This window comes from Carassius gibelio, chromosome A22 (assembly GCF_023724105.1).
Source record: "Carassius gibelio isolate Cgi1373 ecotype wild population from Czech Republic chromosome A22, carGib1.2-hapl.c, whole genome shotgun sequence".
Lineage (NCBI taxonomy): Eukaryota > Metazoa > Chordata > Actinopteri > Cypriniformes > Cyprinidae > Carassius > Carassius gibelio.
In genome coordinates this window covers 14,449,452-14,472,061 of record NC_068392.1, presented here as the reverse complement: position 1 = coordinate 14,472,061, position 22,610 = coordinate 14,449,452, and the positions used below count along the sequence as shown (strand labels likewise).

At 40.0% G+C, this 22,610-nt stretch overlaps 2 protein-coding genes across 2 annotated transcripts in view; both read left to right on the top strand.

Annotated features, from left to right (window-relative positions):
• The window catches only part of LOC127942648 (adhesion G-protein coupled receptor G7-like), a 92,454-nt gene extending 72,124 nt beyond the window's left edge, over positions 1 to 20,330 (top strand). The window contains exon 17 of the transcript XR_008149365.1: positions 19,738 to 20,330. The gene's annotated coding sequence lies outside the window, so the exon portion shown is untranslated. The remainder of the gene's footprint in view (positions 1 to 19,737) is intronic.
• LOC127942476 (adhesion G-protein coupled receptor G7-like) lies at positions 532 to 19,730 on the top strand. The gene is made up of 17 exons (XM_052538190.1): positions 532 to 576; positions 714 to 1,938; positions 2,042 to 2,107; positions 2,237 to 2,340; positions 2,438 to 2,590; positions 4,276 to 4,367; positions 4,475 to 4,605; positions 5,018 to 5,122; positions 5,230 to 5,387; positions 7,859 to 8,017; positions 8,145 to 8,257; positions 8,337 to 8,668; positions 17,719 to 17,800; positions 17,911 to 18,069; positions 18,156 to 18,315; positions 18,417 to 18,607; positions 18,696 to 19,730. The coding sequence occupies exons 1-16, from the start codon at positions 532 to 534 to the stop codon at positions 18,591 to 18,593; spliced, it is 3,261 nt and encodes a 1,086-aa protein (XP_052394150.1). The 3' UTR covers positions 18,594 to 18,607; positions 18,696 to 19,730.
• Positions 20,331 to 22,610: the final 2,280 nt, after the last annotated feature.

Sequence of the window (22,610 nt, the reverse complement as noted above, 5' to 3'; positions counted from 1 at the left end):
TCCAGTCAAATGATTCACGTGCCTAAGAATTGCTTTATTATACTCACTCACTGAAGAAAAATGGCAAAACATCATTCAGATTTGAAAAATAATCAGCTTTCTTGTTTCAGTTTTTTCAGTTTGCCTATTAATGAATATTACACCCCGGGAAACTATTTTAGTATGATCTGCATCATTATTTAACTGCTCATTCTTTCATATAATCAACAATAACTATCAACGTATGAAACAAACTCACTGAGACTGCTGAGACTTTCTTTTCCATCATTATTTTATTATATCCATTATGTTACAGACAAAACCTGTAGAACAGTGAAACTGTGCCATATATTCTCTGACCTGTTTTGCAAGCACTTGAGACAGTGACTTGAGCTCCTCTGACAAAGCCTTCACTCCTATTGGTTGTTGCTCTCAAAAGTTGCTCAGAATTAGCAAAAGGTTAATCATATGTCACCAACATCCTGTCGCCAATCACTGTTGCTCATAGCACCAGAAATAGTTCAGACTTCCACTAAAATTAATCAATGGATCATGTCGCTGGATGTTGTTGGCAGTGTAAACGGAGCTTTAGTCAGAGTGAGTTTTCTTGTCTAAGTCAGTCAGTTCTTGGTTAAAACATAAGTTGGCAAGCTGGACCAGATTTAGCAAGACTAAAGGTCGGTTCGATTCTTGTGTCTGATATTTTGTCTCTGTAAACAGCTGTTTTCGAGAAGACTTGGTGTCTAAATACTTCAGAGAGCACCACCTTTAACACATCACAATATACTTCAGAGAGCCCCACCTTTAACACATCACAATATACTTCAGAGAGCCCCACCTTTAACACATCACAATATACTTCAGAGAGCTCCACCCCCAACACATTACAATATACTTCAGAGAGCCCCACCTCTAACACATCACAATATACTTCAGAGAGCTCCACCCCCAACACATTACAATATACTTCAGAGAGCCCCACCTCTAACACATCACAATATACTTCAGAGAGCTCCACCCCCAACACATTACAATATACTTCAGAGAGCCCCACCTCTAACACATCACAATATACTTCAGAGAGCTCCACCCCCAACACATTACAATATACTTCAGAGAGCCCCACCTCTAACACATCACAATATACTTCAGAGAGCCCCACCTTTAACACATCACAATATACTTCAGAGAGCTCCACCCCCAACACATCACAATATACTTCAGAGAGCACCACCTCTAACACATCACAATATACTTCAGAGAGCACCACCTCTAACACATTCCAATATACTTCAGAGAGCACCACCTCTAACACATCACAATATACTTCAGAGAGCCCCACCTTTAACACATCACAATATACTTCAGAGAGCCCCACCTTTAACACATCACAATATACTTCAGAGAGCCCCACCCCCAACACATCACAATATACTTCAGAGAGCCCCACCTCTAACACATCACAATATACTTCAGAGAGCCCCACCTCTAACACATCACAATTTACTTCAGAGAGCACCACCTTTAACACATCACAATATACTTCAGAGAGCACCACCTCTAACACATCACAATATACTTCAGAGAGCCCCACCTCTAACACATCACAATATACTTCAGAGAGCCCCACCTCTAACACATCACAATATACTTCAGAGAGCACCACCTTTAACACATCACAATATACTTCAGAGAGCACCACCTCTAACACATCACAATATACTTCAGAGAGCCCCACCTCTAACACATCACAATATACTTCAGAGAGCACCACCTCTAACACATCACAATATACTTCAGAGAGCACCACCAACACATCCAACAACAGCATCAGTACAACATTCAGCACCCTGTCCACGACAGTGACCGTGCCGAGTCTGGTGTGTGAAAACAAGGGTATCTTACAAGACGGGATCTGCATCTGCCCAGATGATTGGACTGGAGCTACCTGCAATATTCGTAAAACCCATTGAAAATATTACATGATATACAGACTGTGTAATCTTGTAAAAGGTCTCAAGCTTACTAACAGTCTTGTGTTTTGTTTTTTGTTTTTTTCCAGCAAATTTCTGCCCTGAACAAAAGCACACACGAACTAGCAAATTCACCTTTCCAAAAACTGTCCTAGGTCAGTTTGCTTCCTCCGTAGAGAGATGTCCACCAGAAACAACAAATGGTAGTTGTCTCTCTACAAGTTTCCATTTTATCACAAAATGCAATACTGTACAATATTGTTTTTTTTTTGTTTTTTTTTTAGCTGGCATGCACCAGGCATCATCCCTCTGTAATATAGCTACTCACTCATTTGATCCTCCAAACATTCTCAATTGTAGTTTGACCCTGGATGTCATTAATGCATGGGTATGTAATATATGCCTAATGCTTGTAATATATAGTCAGTCAGTCTGATTTTATTGAAATGTCATTATTTATTTATTTATTTACTTATTAAATCAAGGTTTCTGAAGCTACTCCCGAAAAAAAACAGAACTTAGCCTCCAACACCCAGATCCTCACATCCATACCAGAACGACTAACACCCATCAACATCACAAATGCAGCTGAAATAACCAACATCCTGCTTTCTGATCAACAAACTACACAAACTACGGTACTTAATAAGCCTTAAGCAGATATTCATTCTTCAAGTTGCTTCATGATTTTAAAGATACAACATGTAAAGACAATTTTACTCATTTTTACTTTTGTCTTTTTTTTTGTAATCTATAGAAAATTGACTGTAAACTGGTTACAAACATTTTAAAATACAATAATATAGCTGCAAGCAGAGTCTTTAAAGGGGACATAACACACAGTTTCTGCCAATCTCATGTTAATCTTTAGTACCTATAGAGTTGCATTGCATCCTTTATATCTCTGAAGAATCTTTAGTATAAGATTCCTAAAAGACAGATACAGCTTTATACTTCTTTGAAAACAGTCGAGCTCCTGGCGAAGGAAGTACAATCTTTGAGAGGGGTCAGTAGAGGTGCAGTCGTTGGTTTACAGGGAGAAGAGCAGTGGGGAGAGCACTCGTCCCTGAGGGGCGCCAGTGCTGATGGTGCTGCTGATTGAAATGAATTTCCCCATTTTCACTAGCTGCTGCTGGTGATCCACTGATAGATAGAGCTAGGAACAGAGGGATCTGGAAGAGTGTTGAAATTATGGTGTTGTAGGGTGTACAACAGGGTGTTGTAGGGTGTATATGTGAAACATGACAGGTCATTTGCCACAAAAATACAGTGTTTGCAGCTTTTTGACAGTTTAAAACCACAGATGGGTTGATCTCCATAAAAGTTTGCATGCTTATTTGAAATGGAATGGAACACACTTAGGTAATTTGGTGAAGGTCTCGGACAAATTGGGCCTGAAAAAGTTATTTTTCAGCCCTATCATGTGATTTGCCATGTCACATTGCATACATTCAGCTGATTTCGTAAAGTTATGAGTTTTTGTCTAGGAACAATAGGCTTTTAGGCACACTTGGCCACATCCATTTTCAAAGGACCCAGTTATAGCTGTCCAAATGCTGTCCAAAGAACCTAGGATTAGTTTGCAAAAGTATTTCGTAATCTTTATTTATTAACAAAGAAATTGCTTGACAACAGTAATTCTTGATTCAGAGTTGTTCAGAATAAGGAGATCTAACATGTGATATGAAAGTCAGGCAATGTACAACTATTTACACACTTTAAAAATGTAATATTACCACTTAGTGGCCAATTTCTTTCAAAACTCTCACAGACTTTTAAGGCTGCAAGTCAAACAGGCCCACCAAGTTTCATTCTGATCAGCCTCTGTTTACCCCATTTTAAAAAGGTGCTTGGACTTTGTTGGCCAAGTGGTGGCTATGCCTTTTGAGATTCACTTTTGGCAATGTGGACACAAATACAGCTTGTTATTTTTTTTATTTTATTTTTTTATTTTTTTGTCAATCAAACTAATAGCTGTGTAGTGTTAGCCATTTTTAGGTTTTAGTCCTGTTATAGCGCCACACAGTGGCCAGCCTTTATGATTTTTTTTTCTCATTTTTTTCTCAGTAGTTCTTTTTTTTTTTTTTTTATCAGTTTCAATTATATAAAACAAGTGAGTCTGTGACAAGCACTTTAAGAGTCATGAACGATCATTGTCAAAACTTTTTTTTTTTTTTAAGCTGCACATAATACAGACAGATATACTAATTTGACTAATCCAGGTACAGCAAAAAACACTATATGTCATGAAAACACATAATGTCATGAAATACTGAATACCATCCACAATTGCCTTAAGAAATATTTTCTTCTTTATCTGCAGGATATTGCCATATCAGCAGTCGTTACAATCAGTCAGCTCCTGGGTGCAAGTCGTGAGATGTACTCTTCTGTTGATCATACTGCAATTTCTGAGTAACAAAACATTTCACACTCGCTGATTTGCCACTGACAGTACCATAATAGTATGCAAAATTCTTAATCACTAAATTTTTGTCTGACGTCATATTGTGTGTGTTTAGACTAACACAGACTCTACAGAAACTCTCCCTGCGTGAGGAACAAAATCCATTGTTGGTGCAACCGAAAATGGCTGTGCAGTCACTGAAGGGACAGAAGCCAATCCGACAAGTGCAGTTAACCTCTTTTAAAGGCAAGTGTTTGAAGTTAGAGTAATAATAATAATAATAATAATAATTATATATGTATATGTTAAGCAGCAAAACCATTTTCAGCATTAATTATAATGGTTACTGTTTTCTGAAGGATCATGCGACACTGGATCATGTGAGACTGGAGTAACAATGCTGAAAATTCAACTTTGTCATTACAAGAATAATTTACAATTTAAAATATATTAAAATAGAAAACAATAATGTTTCACAACATTACTATTTCACTGTATGTTTAATCAAATAATGCAGACCTGGTGAGCATAGAGATTACTTTATAATTGTTCCAAACTTTTGATCGTATTGTATATACTGTAGGAGTAAAACTATTATAAATATAATTTTAGCATGATATCATGATTCTAAAAGACATACTTATCTGAATATTTCCAGGGCTGAATGATAACTTTTTACCTGACAGAATTAAACTGCAAATAACAGACGCTGAGTTTTCCAAACAAATAGTTGACCTTCAAATGAATGTCACATTCAGTGAAGGTAAAGCTGGGTTGAGACTGGATTCTACTCTACAACTTTACTTTACCTTTTATTGTATTTTGTAATTCTTTTCATTTTAATTGTAACAATCTCACTTTTTTGTGTAGATTTTGATAAAGATATTGGGTTTGTCCTCTATGATAATGATCAGTTCTTCCAGTCAAAAAGCTTTCAACCTTCTTTGGATACCAAGAGAAGAGTGATATCTGCTAATCTTCAAGAAAATTCTGGAATTGATCAGGTTCAGTTTGCAGTCACACCATCGGTGAGCAGCTTGTCCAACATTACACTTCTTACTTTTCAGCATGGATGTAATTACATTAAAAAGTATGCAATACCATCCAATTTCACCTAAAATATCAGGTCTTACTGCTGGTAGGAAGCCATTTTCTACATTGTTTAAAATAAAGGTTACATTTTATGAACCATTTTTTTGGTTCCCAAAAAAACCTTTCAGTGAACAGTTTTTAAAGAACCACCTTCTACCACTATAAATACACTTTTGTGGAAAGGTAAGTTTCCACTGATGTAAACAATTCTTCATGGAGCCATCAAAGCCAATAAAGAACTTTTACTTTAAAAGGGGTCATGAAATGGTGAATCAAAATAATGTTTATATTTGCACATATACAACATTACAATACTTCAAGTTTCACAACTCAAAACTAGCTCCCCAGTTTAAAATATTAATATTTCTTTTCGGCCCTTCTAAAATTATCAAATTTTAAACCTCTTAACATTTATCAACACCATACATAATTAAAGGTCCATGTTCTGAATGTTTTTTTTTTTTTTTTCATCATTAATTACAGCGTTGTGCTGTTAGATGAAGAGTTTGGTTCCAAAATGGGTTAAATTTAATTTTCATTAAAAATAATAATAATAATTTGAGTTTCCGCCAAAATCAGTATTGTTTCATGTCGGTATATATATATATATATATATATATATATATATATATATGTAAATAAAAATTACTAGGTCATGTTTTCTCTTTTTTCTTTCAAATGGCAGAATGCCATAAATCCGCTCAACTAATCACATCACACTATTCCATGCACTCTTGACAGTTATAGAGGCACTTTGAAAACACTCTGCATCTTACTTTTACTCATCTACTTTGTACTTTTTGATCAACTAACAAGGGCTGCAAGATAAATTGCATGTGATTGTCATCCGCATCTCGTCAGAACAGCCAGTTTTGTGATTTATAGTACCGGTAAATCTCCATCACATGCTTTCAGATAGGAATTATTTATATGCATTTAATACACAGAGCTGGAGATCACTGACAAGCTACGATATTTTGCATTCCTTAGATGAATCGGATTCGATTATGAACACGATATTGTGTAACTTGTCAATGTAAGTGTATTTATTAATGCCATTTATGTTTTTGTTAATACAGCACATAGCACTAGTCAACTAAATGAATTTAACATGGCAAAGTTGAATGCACTTTTGGAAGTTGAATGTAAGGGAAATGTCATTTTGGAATTTCTTTGTTCTAATGTGATGTTGGTCATGTTCTTGTTCATGATGAAATTAAATTTTATTGTTTCAATTAATGTATAGCACTAACAAGATGACCTGTTGAATTCATTTTGGAAGCAATGACTGATGGATGCATTTTTAGTCCAGTGCTTTTATATTAGTATTGAATGTGATATAGTATATAATTAGTATTGAACAAATTCAGAGGCTATCATATGTGGATAAACATACTATGTTGTGTATTTTTGTCAGTTTCAATATGAAAAATAACTTTTATAATTATTCAATGGGTTTAATGCATTTAAAAAAAAAAAAAAACTTTTATTGTTTTATTGCATTTGGGGATAAAAATAATACATTTGTATATTCTTTCAAAATATAGACCTGGATTTTAAGTTTTAATGTTATTATAATCTAAATATGCTATGTGAAAGTTTGAAACAGAAAATTGTGGTTTTCATCTTGCCAAATTCTTGCTAAAGAAAACACATTTTACACACTTAATCAAAATGGATTTATTACGTTTTGGAAACGAGCTCTTCAGATAGAGTCCCTAAAACTCAGATGTTGTTCTGTCAATGTGCCTGTCCTCATGGTAAGAATGATAACTGGGCCCACTAACATAACTTGGAAAAATTGGGAAACAAGCTAATCAGGTGGGACACCCCATTAACTAATCTGCATGATTAAAGTCCCTTGCAACAATGTGAATAGCCTCTGCTGACTGCTAATATTATCATGTAAAAGTCCAAGAGCCGAGCTAGCATTAGCGTCCGGAGGTATATACACAGCAGTTATTAAAACAACAGTAAATTCACAAGGCGGATTTATGGGCCTGCATTTAATTGTCATAAACTCCAAGTCTGGGGAACATTGGTGTTAGTGCACCAATTTTTGTTCAGAAAAATGCATAACCACCCTCCCCTGCTCTTACCAGAGTCTCTGGTCCTGTCATAGCAATGCACTTTGTGGGCTGGTAGCTCGATAACTGTATCTGGAATAGATTAATGAAGTGAATTCATCTATTGAAATGATTGAATGCAGCAATCCTTAACAACGTTTAACGATGCAACCTGTAGTTTCAGTTCATCCATCTTGTTAGCGAGGGATCTCGCATAACTACGGAAAAAACTTGGAAGTGGCAGTTTGTGTACTGTGATGCTCCTCATTATCAAAAAAATATGTCGACACAGATCTGTACAAGTATGGTGTTGATAAATTAATACATTGTTGAAATTTCAGGCCGATTCGACAATGTCCCTCAGTGACTTTGCCTGCGTGTCTTGGAGTTACAGTAAAAAGGACTGGATCACTGACGGTTGCACTAAAACTGAGAGTCCCTTGGGACATGCAGTTTGCAGCTGTAAAAAACTAAAAAATGCAAACTTTGCTATTCTGATGGTAAGATATATTTACATCATGATGCAAATACCATTTATATTAGAGTTAAATGGATCAGAAGAGTCTATGATGCTGTGAATTAAAACCATTTCCACTAGAATCTAATGCAGGTTTCATTTTTCTGCAGGCATTTGATATCAACTATCAATATTCTGAAGCCTTGAATTGGATCAGCATCACCGGCTGTGCTCTGTCTGTTCTGGGACTGTCTGTAACAGCATTGTACCAAATCAAAACCAGGTATAGGTATAAACTGTTTGCGTACAGCTTTTTGCAGTGGTGAAGCAGTATTTTTTTCATATCCATACACATGCCACAGGAAGTCAAGAAGAGGCAGCCCTACTCTGCTAGTGGTGAACATCTGCTTGAGTATGATGGCTTTCTACCTTCTCTTCATCTTCGGCATTAACAACCCTGTCCAACATGTGAATGAACCAAAGATATCTGGCGAGAATATAGTTCCTAAGTCTGATCACCACAAGTACACAGATCAGGGACCCTGTACAACGTTTACAGCTCTGCTTCAGTACTTCCTGCTGGCTACGTTCACTTGGAACACTCTGTACGGCATTAATGTGTTCCTGCTCTTCAGAAACTCAGTGTCTGGAACACCTCCATGGTTTCCATGGGTCGCCATGGCTGTTGGATGGGGTAGGAGACACTGAACATGCACAAAACACCTATGTGTTATTTAATTTATGACAAACTTCTTAGTAAACTTCTGTTGAAATAGGTTACAGTATGGGTTAAAATAATATAAGGCTAAATGTATTAAATGGTATAAATGTTCTCATTTGTATTGCTGTTATGCCAGTGTTGTGTGTACTCTGATACAGTGCAAGTGTGGTCCGATTCATGAGCAAATAACTCTTATGAGCTGGTTCTTTTAAATGATAATTAAAAAAAAAAAAAAAAAAAACTCACCAGCTGAAGAGCTATGAGTCTTCACTGAATGAATTTAATTCAGTCAAAGCAGTTACTTATTCAACCTCTGTGTCACAGAACACACACACAAACAGATAGATCCAAAAGCAGTGTTTAAGAGGGTATTCAAAATCAATAATCCAGTCAGGCAAAGGTCGAAATCCAGGTAAGCAGTCCAAAATCAAGAAACATAAAAATTGGCAAGGAAACACGAAATACAGGGTGACATAAGACAAGGACTCCATAACAATGCCAGAAATAAACAGGGTATATATATAGACAGGTGCAAAGAATGTGAGTGGGAACAGCTGTGTACAATGAACAGTGATTAGTCCAGAGAAAGGCTTGTGTGAAATGCAGTACTGAAGTGGGGTGACAATATGAGGAAGTGAGACCTCTTGTGGACATCCAGGGATATGCAAACCAGACACTGTGACACTACCTACCCCCTCTAAGGAGCAGCTTCCAGATGCTCATCTGAAAAAAAAAACAACTAGACAAACCAAAGAGTCCAGGAGGGAGGTGGAATGGTGGAGGATCAGGGGGAGGGATGGCGTCTAGGTCCATGGAGGGGAACAGGGACAGGAAGTGAAAAAACAACAACAAAAAGGGGTTCAGGAGGGAGGTGGAAAGTTGGAGGATCAGGGGGAGGGATGGAGGGCCAAGTCCGTGTGGAAGTGGAGTGGCCGGGGACGAGGGCAGAGCCAGCAGAGCCAGCAGAGCCAGCAGAGCAGGAAGCCAGGGTGGAGCAGGCGGAACTGGAGCCCTTCCTAGGCCTAACATGGGGAACAGGGGCCCGCCGTGGGCTTAACTCGGTATCAGGAGCCCACCAGGGCAGAGCGGGTTGTGTTGGAGCTCCAACACTCTCCTGTGCAACAGCAGAGTCGATGGCACAGAAAACCAAGTCTGGTCAGGTAGGACTGAAATAGAGAACATGAACAGGATGACCTGATCAACGGGGACCTGACTCGACTCTGGAAAGTCAACAGGGACCTGACTCGACTCTGGAAAGTCAATGGGGATCGATCAACGAGGACCTGACTTGAATCTGGAAAGTCAACGGGGACCTGACTTGACTCTGGAAAGTTAAGGAGAACCTGATCAATGGGACCTGACTCAACTCTGGAAAGTCAACGGGGACTTGATCAACAGAGACCTGACTCGACTCTGGAAAGTCAATGGGGACCTGGCTCGACTCTAGAAAGTCAACGGGGATCTGACTCGACTCTGGAAAGTCAACAGAAACCTGACTCGACTCTGGAATGTCAACTGTGGCTGTCATCTTGTGCAGTGGCTCTGGGTTGGTGGCCATCATGTGCAGTGGCGCGGGGCTGGCGGCCATCTTGTGCCGTGGCTCTGGGTTGGCGGCCATCTTGTCTGGAGACATGTGCAGTGATTTCTTATAAGAAATCAGCTTCCAATAGGAACCCCACCACGGCTCCAGTGCCTTGCGATATCTTACTTTAGTTTTTATATTTTATATACAGTACTGTATGTGTGCCTCCTCAGCATATACCACATTATTATTAATTCAATTTCTGTATGTGAGGAAAAGTGAAAATACAGGTATCCAATTTGTAATTAAAAAAGAATTATAAAATAATTATTCAGGACTTATTTTGAACCTGAAACATTAGGCCTATTCTACAGTGAAAATATTGGGAACCCATTAGTAATTAATAAAGAATTATCAGATAATTCCTGAAGAATTACTTAGAATCTGAAACAGTATTCTAAAGTGAAAACATAGGGAACCCATTAGTAATTAATAAATAGTTATCAAATAATTCTGCAGGACTTATTTTGAACCTGAAACATTAGGCCTATTCTAAAGGGGAAGTCGTGGCCTAATGGTTAGAGGGTTGGACTCCCAATCGAAGGGTTGTGAGTTCTAGTCTCGGGCCCGACGGAATTGTGGGTGGGGGGAGTGCATGACCAGTTCTCTCTCCACCTTCAATACCACGACTTAGGTGCCCTTGAGCAAGGCACTGAACCCCCAACTGCTCCCCGGGCGCCGCAGCATAAATGGCTGCCCACTGCTCCGGGTGTGTGCTCACAGTGTGTGTGTGTGTGTTTACTGCTCTGTGTGTGTGCATTTCGGATGGGTTAAATGCAGAGCACAAATTCTGAGTATGGGTCACCATACTTGGCTGAATGTCACTTCACTTAAAAGTGGAAACGTTGGGAACCCATTAGTAATTAATACATAATTATTATATAATTCCTCAAGAATTACTTAGAATCTGAAACAGTATTCTAGAGTGAAAACATAGGGAACCCATTAGTAATTAATACAGAATTATCAGATAATTTTGCAGGACTTACAGAATTCTAAAGTGAACCTATTAGTAAATAATAATAAACTACATCATTTTGACAAAAAATACCTAAAAAAGTAATCATAAACTTTGTAAAATACTCTCATCTGTTTATTTCAGATGAGAACATTTCTTAATACAGCATATTTTATTCCATTTTTAACATGTATACTGCCCACATTTCAAAATAGTAATCAAAAGTTAAACATTTAGAAGCAAATAAAATCCATATTTCATTTCCATTATAGGCTAATAATTGGGCTGTAACAAAGTTGCTACTGTAGTAGTACTTTGTACTTGCCTTTTACTCAAGTAATTTTGAGTATAACTGTTCAGTAGTAGTTATTTCATAGTTATTTTTCTTGAACCTTAACTAGTAATTAGTTAATAGTAGTTCTTTATGAGGTATCACAGAGTATATTAGTTACTAATTAGCTAACTGTTACTTAACACAATTATAAAATTATATTACATACTGATTAGTTAACACATCTTCCTTAGTAGTTAAAGGGGGGGGGGTGAAATGCTCGTTTTCACTCAATATCCTGTTAATCTTGAGTACATATAGAGTAGTACTGCATCCTTCATAAATCCAAAAAGTCTTTAGTTTTATTATATTCATAAGAGAAAGATAGTCTGTACCGATTTTTCCCAGAAAAACACGACCGGCTGGAGGCGTGACGTGTGGGCGGAGCTAAAGAATCACGAGCGCGAATAGGCTTTTGCGTTGAGAGGATGTGGAAGCTGTGACATTACCGTGAGGGAAAACCCATCATCCAAAAACAAACCATGGCTTACAGTCAGATTCAGCCGTTTATTTATGATCCAGAATCAGATCCAGAGGCTGAAACTGAACGAAAGCAGCAGCAGAAACGACTCGCTCCGAGCGGGGCTCGAACCCGGGTCTCTGGCATGGGAGGGGACGCACTAACAAGGAGGCAGAGATATTTGAAGCAGTTTTACTCACCGCCTGCGGTTCCAACACACGATCGTGACCCTTTTTCCTTGGGATTGCATCATCCTTAAGAAATAAATGATACGCAAATCCGTCGTCAAACTGGGCCTTGTGAACAAGCATCTTCGAAATGCAGGGAACAAACAAAAACACTTGCACAACTCCGTTGATGCAATGTAAAAATAAACTCCATCCACTGGTCCCTTAATGCTGTTTTTTTTGGTAATCTGTGCAGGGTTGTCTTGCCCTGGCAACCAAAAACACACTTCTTTTGTGACTTTTCGCAACGTTCTCGCTCTGATCAGTGAATCGCCCTGATCAGTGAAATGTCTGTGCTGCTCAGCCTCGCTATACGGGAGCGCGCGCTCTTCCGGCAGAAGTGCCTTAGGACCCATATAAGGAAATTCCGCTCCATCTAAGTCACACAGAGCCATACTCGAAAAAAACTTTCTGAAACTTGTGACAAACCGGAAGGAGGATTTTGGGAACAAAAATACTCCTTCAAACATACAACTTAATTTTTGAAACTTTGTCCATGTTTAGCATGGGAATCCAACTCTTTAACAGTTTAAAAAACTTAGTATGCATGAAATAGCATTTCACCCCCCCTTTAACAGTAGTGAGTTAAGTGTTAATGAATAATCACCTGTTAGTTCTTCAATAATTCCTTATTTGTTATGTAGTAAGTAAGAAACAGTATTCTAAAGTGTTACCCCATTTCCTTTAGGTGTGCCCCATCACACGCCGCCAGCCCTGGCTTATCCAGCGGCCCTCCTCTCTCCCACACCCACTCCTATCGGGAGTGATTTAGGACAGGGTTCCGATAATAGTCAGGGAGGAAAAAAATTGCAGCCACATTTAAATGCTGGAGTGTATTCTATTCTAATATCCTTAACATATTAGAGTGCAAGATTTGTGTCGCACATGATGCTGAGTGCGACGCACAACATTTATTAATATTTGTCTACATATTTTTTCTTCATTACAAATCTTTTTTGGTTTTATTTTTTATCATTGCATGTAAAAAATAATTAAACTTTGTAATGCATACGCAAAATGTGAAACTGCACTCTTATTTGCAGTCTACATCAGTTCCTCTTCAGGAACTCGAGCTGCGTCAGTGCGCTTTGGGGAACGTGCCCAGCGTGCGCGACTCTGAATTTCGTGTGAAATCAGACCAATGGAAGAGCGTGACGTCACCGGCGGAGTGATGTAAGCGACCAGGAAGCTATAAAAGCACGTGCCACGCAGCTGGCGTCAGCTTCGCATCTTTCAGCAAGCGCTCTGTGTGTGAATGTCAAACTGTTTATCTTGTGAGTCTTATTTACTGTTGTCTGTCAAGTTTAGAGCTCCTAGACATGCCAAAGAGCATGATGGCGACTGGCCTGTTCGGCGACGCAGTCAATTCTGTCGTCGACAGGTTTCAGGAGGCCCGCAAACAAGCGGCGGCGTTCCATAAGTTCCTCTCTCGTCGCTCCCTCGGGGCATCTGGGCAGGACATGCCCCAGCCGCACATTAGCTCCTCGTACCGTGAGGCCCAAAAACAGAGCATTGCCTCTCGTGCTCCTCGGCGTCGGGAACGAGAGTCTCAACGACGCTCTCGGCCGAGGACTTCCCAGCCCAAACAAGATCTTAGGGCAGTTATCGAAGCTAAGAAGTCCTCTGCCAAGAAACCCTGACGCCAAGAGCCCAGGGTTTCAGAGGGCAGCCTCTGCTGGGGTAGAACGGTACACACCGCAGCACACGGTGCCCGTCTCACCTCAGCACCCTCTGGGGGCCGGTCTGCCAACCCTGCCAGTGTTCCAGGGCGCAGCAGGTCCCAGCGAGCATCACTCTCAGTACCTACCGCCCGTGCGCGTAGCGGGGCTGAGATGCTCGCCGCCCCTGCGTCGGCCTCAGGCAGGGTCTGGTTATGGAACAGGAAGTGAAAACCCTATTAGAGAAGGAGGCCATCGAGGTGGTCCCTCCTCAGGACAGGGAGTTCGGATTTTACAGCCGTTATTTCATAGTTCCAAAGAAGGATGGGGGGTTGCATCCGATTATAGACTTGAGGGTCTTAAATCGTTCAGTTATGAGACTAAAATCCAGAAGGCTCACAATCAAGCATGTTGTAGCTCAGATCAGGTCCGAGGACTGGTTTGTCACAATAGATCTCAAAGACGCATTTTTCCACATATCCATCCTTCCACAACACAGGAAGTTTCTGAGGTTCGCTTTCGGGGGCGAAGCTTACCAATATCGAGTACTTCCCTTTGGCCTTGCACTCTCACCCTGCACGTTCACAAAATGTGTAGACGCGGCTCTGGTCCCCCTGCGCATGCAGGGCATCCGCATTCTCAACTACATCGACGATTGGTTGATCTTAGCTCAGTCAGAGCAGGTTGCGGTTCGGCATCGAGATGTCTTCCTCACACATATGGGGGAGCTGGGTTTGAGACTGAACGCCAAGAAGAGTGTGCTTTCTCTGGTTCAGCGAACCACCTATTTAGGCGTAGTATGGGATTCGACCACGATGCAGGCACGAGTGTCCCCTGCTCGTATCGAGTCGATCCGCATCTCAGTCGAGAGAGTCAAAGAAGGCCAGTCACTCACTGTCAAACAATTTCAGAGATTGTTGGGTCTGATGGCAGCTGCATCCAACGTGATACCTCTTGGCCTGCTGTACATGAGACCCCTACGGTGGTGGCTCAAGACCAAGGGATTTTCCCCGAGGGGCAATCCACTTCGCACTATCAAGGTCACGCGGTGCTGCCTCCTTAGACATGTGGAAGAAACCTTGGTTCTTGAAACAGGGCCCGGTGTTGGGAGCTCCTTGTCGCCGTGTAACACTAGCGACGGATGCATTCCTCACCGGCTGGGGTGCAGTCATGAGTGGCCACCCTGCCCATCGCCATCTAACATGGCATATCAATTGTCTAGAAATGCTAGCAGTTTATCGTGCACTGAAGCACTTCCTCCCAGACCTAAGGGGTCACCATGTGTTGGTGCGCACCGACAACACATCGGTGGTCTCTTACATCAACCACCAGGGAGGTCTGCGTTCGCGCCCTTTGTACAAGCTGGCGCACCAGATCCTGGTGTGGTCCCAGAGCAAACTCCTCTCATTAAGAGCAGTATATATTCCTGGGAAACAAAATATGGGAGCAGACATACTGTCGAGGCAGGGGCCGAGGCCCGGGGAATGAAGACTTCACCCAGAAGTAGTGAAGCCGATATGGAGAGTATTTGGCAGGGCTCAAGTAGACCTATTTGCATCTCAAGAGACATCACAATGCCCCCTCTGGTTCTCTCTAGTTCATCCAGCTCCTCTGGAACTGGACGCTATGGTACAGACCTGGCCGAGGCTTTGTCTGTACGCATTTCCCCCTATTGCTCTGCTCCCCGGGAGTTCTGGCAAGAGTGCGCCGTGACGGGGTCCGTCTGTTGTTAGTAGCCCCGTTCTGGCCAGGCCGATTATGGTTCTCAGATCTAGTCTCACTCCTCAACGGCTCTCCGTGGGAGATACCGATCAGGAAAGACCTACTCTCGCAGGTGCAGGGTACGATAATTCACCCTCGCCTGGAGTTGTGGAAGATGTGGGTGTGGCCCCTGAGGGGGCACAACTGTTAGCAGCCGGTCTCTCAACCGAGGTTGTTGAGACCCTTCTCCAATCCAGAGCTCCCTCAACGAGGAAACTGTACGCCCTGAGGTGGAAACTCTTCACCTCATGGTGCAGAGACCGCCAGTTAGACCCAGCAAACTGCCCGGTTGGTACAGTTCTGGAGTTTCTACAGGCTATGCTCTCTGCAGGGTTGACCCACTCCACGTTGAAGGTCTACATTGCGGCTATTGCGGCCTACCACGCCCTTCTCGATGGCCAGTCTTTGGGAAGACACCCCCTAGTTACACGTTTGAACCTATTCAAGATATCTCAGACAGACATCTCACACTTAAAACCTCCTTTCTGTTGGCTATCACCTCTCTGCGGAGAGTAGGAGACCTTCAGGCCCTCTCTGTGGCCCCTACTTATCTTGAGTTTAAACCGGGCATGACTAGAGCGTTCATATACCTTCGAGCGGGATATGTTCCTAAGGCTCCCTCTGTTACACCACAACCTGTAGTGCTGCAGGCCTTCTGTCCTCCTCCCTTTTGGGAGCCCGACCAGGTGAAGCTAAATTGTATGTGTCCAGTTCGAGCGCTGGACGCATACGTCCACAGAGCTGCCCTGTGGAGAAAGACTGATCAATTGCTTGTATGCTATGGTCCCCCCAAGAGGGGTTCTCCTGCTTCTAAGCAGACTATTAGTCGTGGGATAGTCAAGGCTATCAACCCAAGTCCTCTGATCGTCCCCCGCTGTCGGGAGCCAAGGCTCACTCTACTCGGGGTATGGCGGCCTCCAAGACCTTCTTAGCAGGTGTACCCATGCTGGACATCTGCAATGCTGCGGGGTGGTCCACGCCCTCTACGTTTGTTAAATTCTATGGCCTAGACATGCCAGTCATCCCAGGCGCTTCTGTCCTCCTGTCCTAAGCTGTGCTCTTCGGATACACACTAGGCAGGGGTTTGGTAGTCTGGCGGCGTTGGTACTCGTTCCCCAAAGCGCATTGACGCAGCTCAAGTTCCTGAAGAGGAATGTCTCTAGGTTACGTATGTAACCCTAGTTCCTCGAGGGAATGAGACGCTGCGTCTCGGAGCCATACCCCCTGCACCCCTGCCGGCGCTTGCTGGTACTCGAAGCTGACGCCAGCTGCATGGCACATGCTTTTATAGCTTCCTGGTCGCTTACGTCACTCCGCCGGTGACGTCACGCTCTTCCATTGGTCTGATTTCACACGAGTCGCGCACGCTGGGCGAGTTCCCCAAAGCGCATTGACGCAGCGTCTCGTTCCCTCGAGGAACTAGGTTTACATACGTAACCTAGAGACGTTTATAATTATTTGTACACTTAACTTAACCTGCTTTTTTATCTTTTTTATTTAATGTAAAAGAGATTTATTAAAACAATCAAAATCATCTAATTGGAGCAGCATCAGCAGTTAGATCATTTAAAAACGTCAAATGGCCTTTAACTTATATGTTATAACTGCACATCTCGGCTGTAGCCTTAGGAAGATTTATTAATGGAAACCTAATGGAAATGTGTTTTATTACTATTCATATTCAATTGTTTGTGCAGAAAATTATTGATGCGATCCAATCATTTTTTTTAAATCGGGGTGCCTGACATACATGAGAAATATATCTCCAGAAAGCTTGAAATTTCTACTTTAAAAAAAAACAATTACAAATCACTCACTGTGCTCAAAATAAATTTTAATAGTTTTCTATATTGTCTTCTATAATCACTTCTATATCGTTATTAACCACAATTTTAAGGAATATTGCAAAACATTGCTTAGTTTGTTCTCCCACTCCCATACATCCTGGGTATTAATTGCACAGCAAACATATGACTAAATCTTCATCTTTAAATAATGTCTCCAATATGCAAAGCTACCAGTGTCTATAAAGCTTTTCCTGTTTAGGTTTGCCTGCTGTTATTGTTGGTATTTCATTGGGTTCCACTTACAGTGTGGAGGAGCCTTTAGGTTATCGACAAGAGGAGTTGTAAGTAACAAATTTTTTTTAACTTTAAAGATCAACTTTACTCATTTATTTTTAATTAACAATATTTCATTGATTTCAGAAATGTTGGTTCAATAGTCATTTTTCTGCAGTTGCTGGTTGGCTTCGCTGGACCACAAAAAAAAGTTCAGTATAAAGACACCCATGTTTTGGGGATTTGTGCTCCCTTTATTGCTCATGCTGATCTCAAGCACAGCAATACAGCTGCACTTCTCTTACAACATCTGCAGAACCAACCCTAACTTAAACAAGTAAGTACCAGAAAAGCACTAACAATTATCAACCAAAATGGATTAATGAGAATATATTTCACCAATAATACACTGTTGCTGTTTAGATCACTTAAAACTCCTCTGAAGAAGAAGATGTTGAGTAGTTTCTCTCTGGCAGTGATGCTCGGTTTGTCTTGGGTCACAGGCTACATTTTGATGATCGCCCAAGAAAAAAATCTAAAATTTATTCTCAGTGTGGTTTTCTGTCTCTTAAACACAACACAGGTGGGTTAATGCACATTGCACAAACATTCACAAAAAGCTTATAATGGATTATCAATGCTTCTGTATTCATTAATTTTTTATTATTTTTTTTTTTCCCAAAGGGTGTCCAGATATTTATTTTATTCACTCTGAGACCTTTTTTAAACTCAAATCCAGGTGTTCTTAACTCTCTGCATGCACCAGAAATAGGCTTACACAAGAAAACTTTTTTTTTATGGAAAAATAAGACACCAGAAAGCAACGAAAGCTACAAATCCACAGATCTTGACTCTATCTGAAAAGGCCTTCAAAGGTAATGTTAAAGATATTACAATATCTAACCCAATGTAATATACAAACCACCCTTTCCTTATTAAAACTCTTCTTTTTATTTGGCGTAGATCATTGGTGAGACTATGGTCTTCTCCTCAACGGTGATACATCATGCAGTGAAGGCTCATTAAATGAATGAAGACTAAATTAATATTTAGATAGTTAGATATTTTAAGAAATTGTCATTAGGAGCCTCTTGGGCTTTGTTCACACTGCACATCAATCTGATTTGGTTTTAATCTTCAATGTTTAGTATTGATTTTAGACATTAGACATAGTATTGATTAATTTCTCGGGTTATTCAATATGAGCTGCTTATTCCAAAAGTATTATTGCTCTTTATTGCCTAATGAATGTCACAGAGGTCGATGAATAAATGCTGAAAATTTACTTAGTCTCAGGCTACTTTTTTTTTTTTTTTTTTTTTTTTTTTTTTATGGGAACAGGTTTAGATAAATTTATCTTCACATCAATCGCTCACCAAAGTATCCTCTGCAGTGAATGGGTGCCATAAGAATGAAACATTCCAAACAGTTGATATAAACAAAACAATAATCCACAATAAATCAACAAGCTATACACTCGACTCCAAATGGTGTATTACTCTGTAAATTATATCTGAGCATTTTATTGATAGTGATCCTTGAAATGTGCATAATCGATCAACAGTATGTAGAAAACAATATTGGCCTTAGAACATAACATTGAGGAGCTCAATTTGCGATGTGTGCAATAATCATAATACCGGCTACAGAACACACATCTACAAGAAGCATATATACATATAAATATTAATTAAATGCAATAATCCAGTGAGATTTTTGTTTGCACAAGTAGTCTGACAGAAGCCAGTGCTCCACACATAGATCTGATCTCATCATCATCCTGACTCTCTGGAATGCCACAAAGAAACAGGACAAAATGAGAAGAACTGTAGCAATACCTCCAACATGCTTCAATAAACCTGCAAAGCAACAGTACTGTGCAAAGTTTAAGGCACTTGTGTAAAAATGCTGTAAATTGAGGATGCCAAATATAACGCCATAAATAGATTTTATTAATGAACTTCTCATAACTTAAATTTTTATTGAGTGTGTTGATTTAATTTAGTTATGTAAACATGTAAGTTGCATATATGGCAGTTTGTGCATTAACTTCTAAATTGAATTATAAAATTATGCTCAAGTTCGTCGTTGGAAATACAATCATTTACAGAGTGGCTATCATAACTTGTTCTGATGATTGTTCTGATGAACAGATTTATTTAAATATACATTAAATATTCAAGACATCACTTACAGTTTGTCATATATAATGAATACTGTACATAAGATAATATAGTGAAGTGGTTTCGCTATGAATATATCAGGTGATTCTCATGCCTCAAGCTGGATATATCTATGCCTGTGCATCATGCAACTGAACTTGTACATGCATCAAGAATTTGCCTTATTTGAACAACAGTATGCTTTGAATGGTGAGCTCAGCCTTGCTTTCTTGTTGAGTGATGCTTTTAAAGTAACATTTTTGTAATGTTCAGTACTATTGAGATCTATCTGTGGTATGTTGGACTGTTGTGTTTTTCTCAATGCTGTGGTCATTTCTGAAATTGTTTTTGGATGGAAAATTTGATATGCACAAGCTCTTCAATCTGCCTTCTCATCTTTTCTTTCCTTCAATAAATATTTTTAATATAAAGATCATTCAGTGTCACCATATTTGATTGAATTGTTCATCTTCTTTGTGCTGAAGATCTAGAGCTGGGTCCAAATATACTGGGTTGAAGATGTCGTTTTTTTCCCAACTGAATGTAGAATTATTCTCAATCTTGTTGTCATGTTTGTATATGATCTTTCTGTTGAGTCCAGTCTTACATTTACATTTATTTATTTACTAGTGGAACAAATATTAATAAATGTCGTGGCAGTGTTGCTAGTTCATGCTGATGAACTTATGTTAACATACAAAACCTTAAACATGTGTTGTAAACCAGTTACACCCCTTCATCACAGTGGTGTTCTTATTGCTTTTCAATGGGGTATACTTTTGACTAATTAGAGTTATCTAGAATTGTGTGTTTTGGAAAGCTTCTTTTTTCTGTCTAGGTTGTCTTGCTAGGTAGGCAGACCTGAAGGATTCCGGAGTGAAGTTGCTCTTTTTTTTAATGAATTTACAATGGTTACTCAACTTATCCGCAAGTACTATAGTGTACTGCTCCTTTACTGTGCTGTTTTATTGCTGCTTCTCAATCTGCCATTTACTGTACATATTCTATTGATATTTTCCACTCTTACCCTATATGTATACTGTCTATGGAAGTTTTACAAACTTCCCCTTATATTAGAACTCATTATCAAGACATTTCAGTTCATTTTATCCCCCAATCGTGTAATTAAAATGCTCTAGTCTTAACATAATGGTTGTTTCAGTACATCAGCTGACCTAAACAAGCAGATCTTTGGACTTGGGTCTGTATTTGTGCCTAAGAATAATTATTACATACAATGGCAACAAACACACTGAAAAACTAAAATATTTACATTTGCACCTTTTTCTGTTTGTCTCTGAAAACACATTTAAAATAGAAGTGACCAGTGGCCTTATTTCAGCTTTGATTACATTTATACATTTGATATATTAAAGATTATTCTATTTAAAGCAATTTACAGTTTGTTCACAGTGTGTTGACATAATATTCGAAAGCCCCACATATTGGATATTTCTTCTGGCATTCTGATATTTCTATTGTAATTATCACAATGCTGCACAGTAAATTCCCAAGTGTTAAATTAACACTGCTCAGAGTATTTATAGTCCCACTCTAAAAGAGTGTTAGGGGTTTTTCACACTGGCAGTTTAATGCGGAACGGGGCACGGTTCGCATGAAAAATGTGAATGTGAACACTGTCATCGGACCCCGGTGCGCACTGGGATACCTAACCCGAGACTACCGGGAGAAGGTGGTCTGAGTTCGGTTGCTCCCGAACTGTGGCGCCGTTCGCATGAATGTGCAAGCAACACGGACTAGGGTGTGCACTTGTTCGGGAAGTAAAGTTTCCCGCGCATGCGTGACACTGTCAATATCATTGTTTCCTCAACACATGGCACAAGGTGACTGCAAACGCACCTGGGTTTTAATACTGTTGAGTGTGAAAGCAGGCCAACGGTGTGGGCGGCGCCAGGAACAATCGCGCTCGGACCGCAGCAAACAAGCCCAGGGTAAAAGCACCCTTAAAGGGATTGTTCACCCAAAAATCTAAATTATGTCATTAATAACTCACCCTCATGTCGTTCCAAACCCGTGAGACCCAGGTTTATCTTCGGAACACAGTTTGAGTTTGGAACGACATGAGGGGGTGTTATTAATGACATAATTGCCAAATTCATAAATGCAGCCGGGTTAAAGCCTACAGTGATGTTTTTCTTTTGTTATGGCAGCCGTCCTCTCTACATACATATTTTTTCGAGAATGTTGCAGTCCTGTTGCTGTTTATTCTGCACAAACTTTATGCCAATAAATAAGAAATATTGCTGCCTTGTGTGTTTCCAGCGCTCTCTTTACGCTCGTCCGTTATTTGACGTTGAAAAAGGAAACGTCTTTTTTTTTTTTTTTTGGTCATGGAAAATCGATTTTACAATTGATTCAATGAACACTTATGTCTTAAAAATCGAAAATGATTTTTTCACAAAAGTGACAGCCCTAATCATCACTATTGTTGAGATTCCTATGCTGATTCTTGATATCTGCGTGTGTACACAGTACAGGTGTTCTTAACTGGTGTGCAACGTGTTTTTAAAGCTCTTCATATTATTTCTTTAAAATGCTGCTGTAATCAATATTAAACTATATTACCACTGACATCAGTGAACCTGCCTACCACATGACAATGAAGTCCTTATCTTCCCCCAAAAAATGGCTAATATAACCTGAACAAATTTTCTCTTGGTTTTTCTTACCATAACAAATGTGTTTCATAAACACA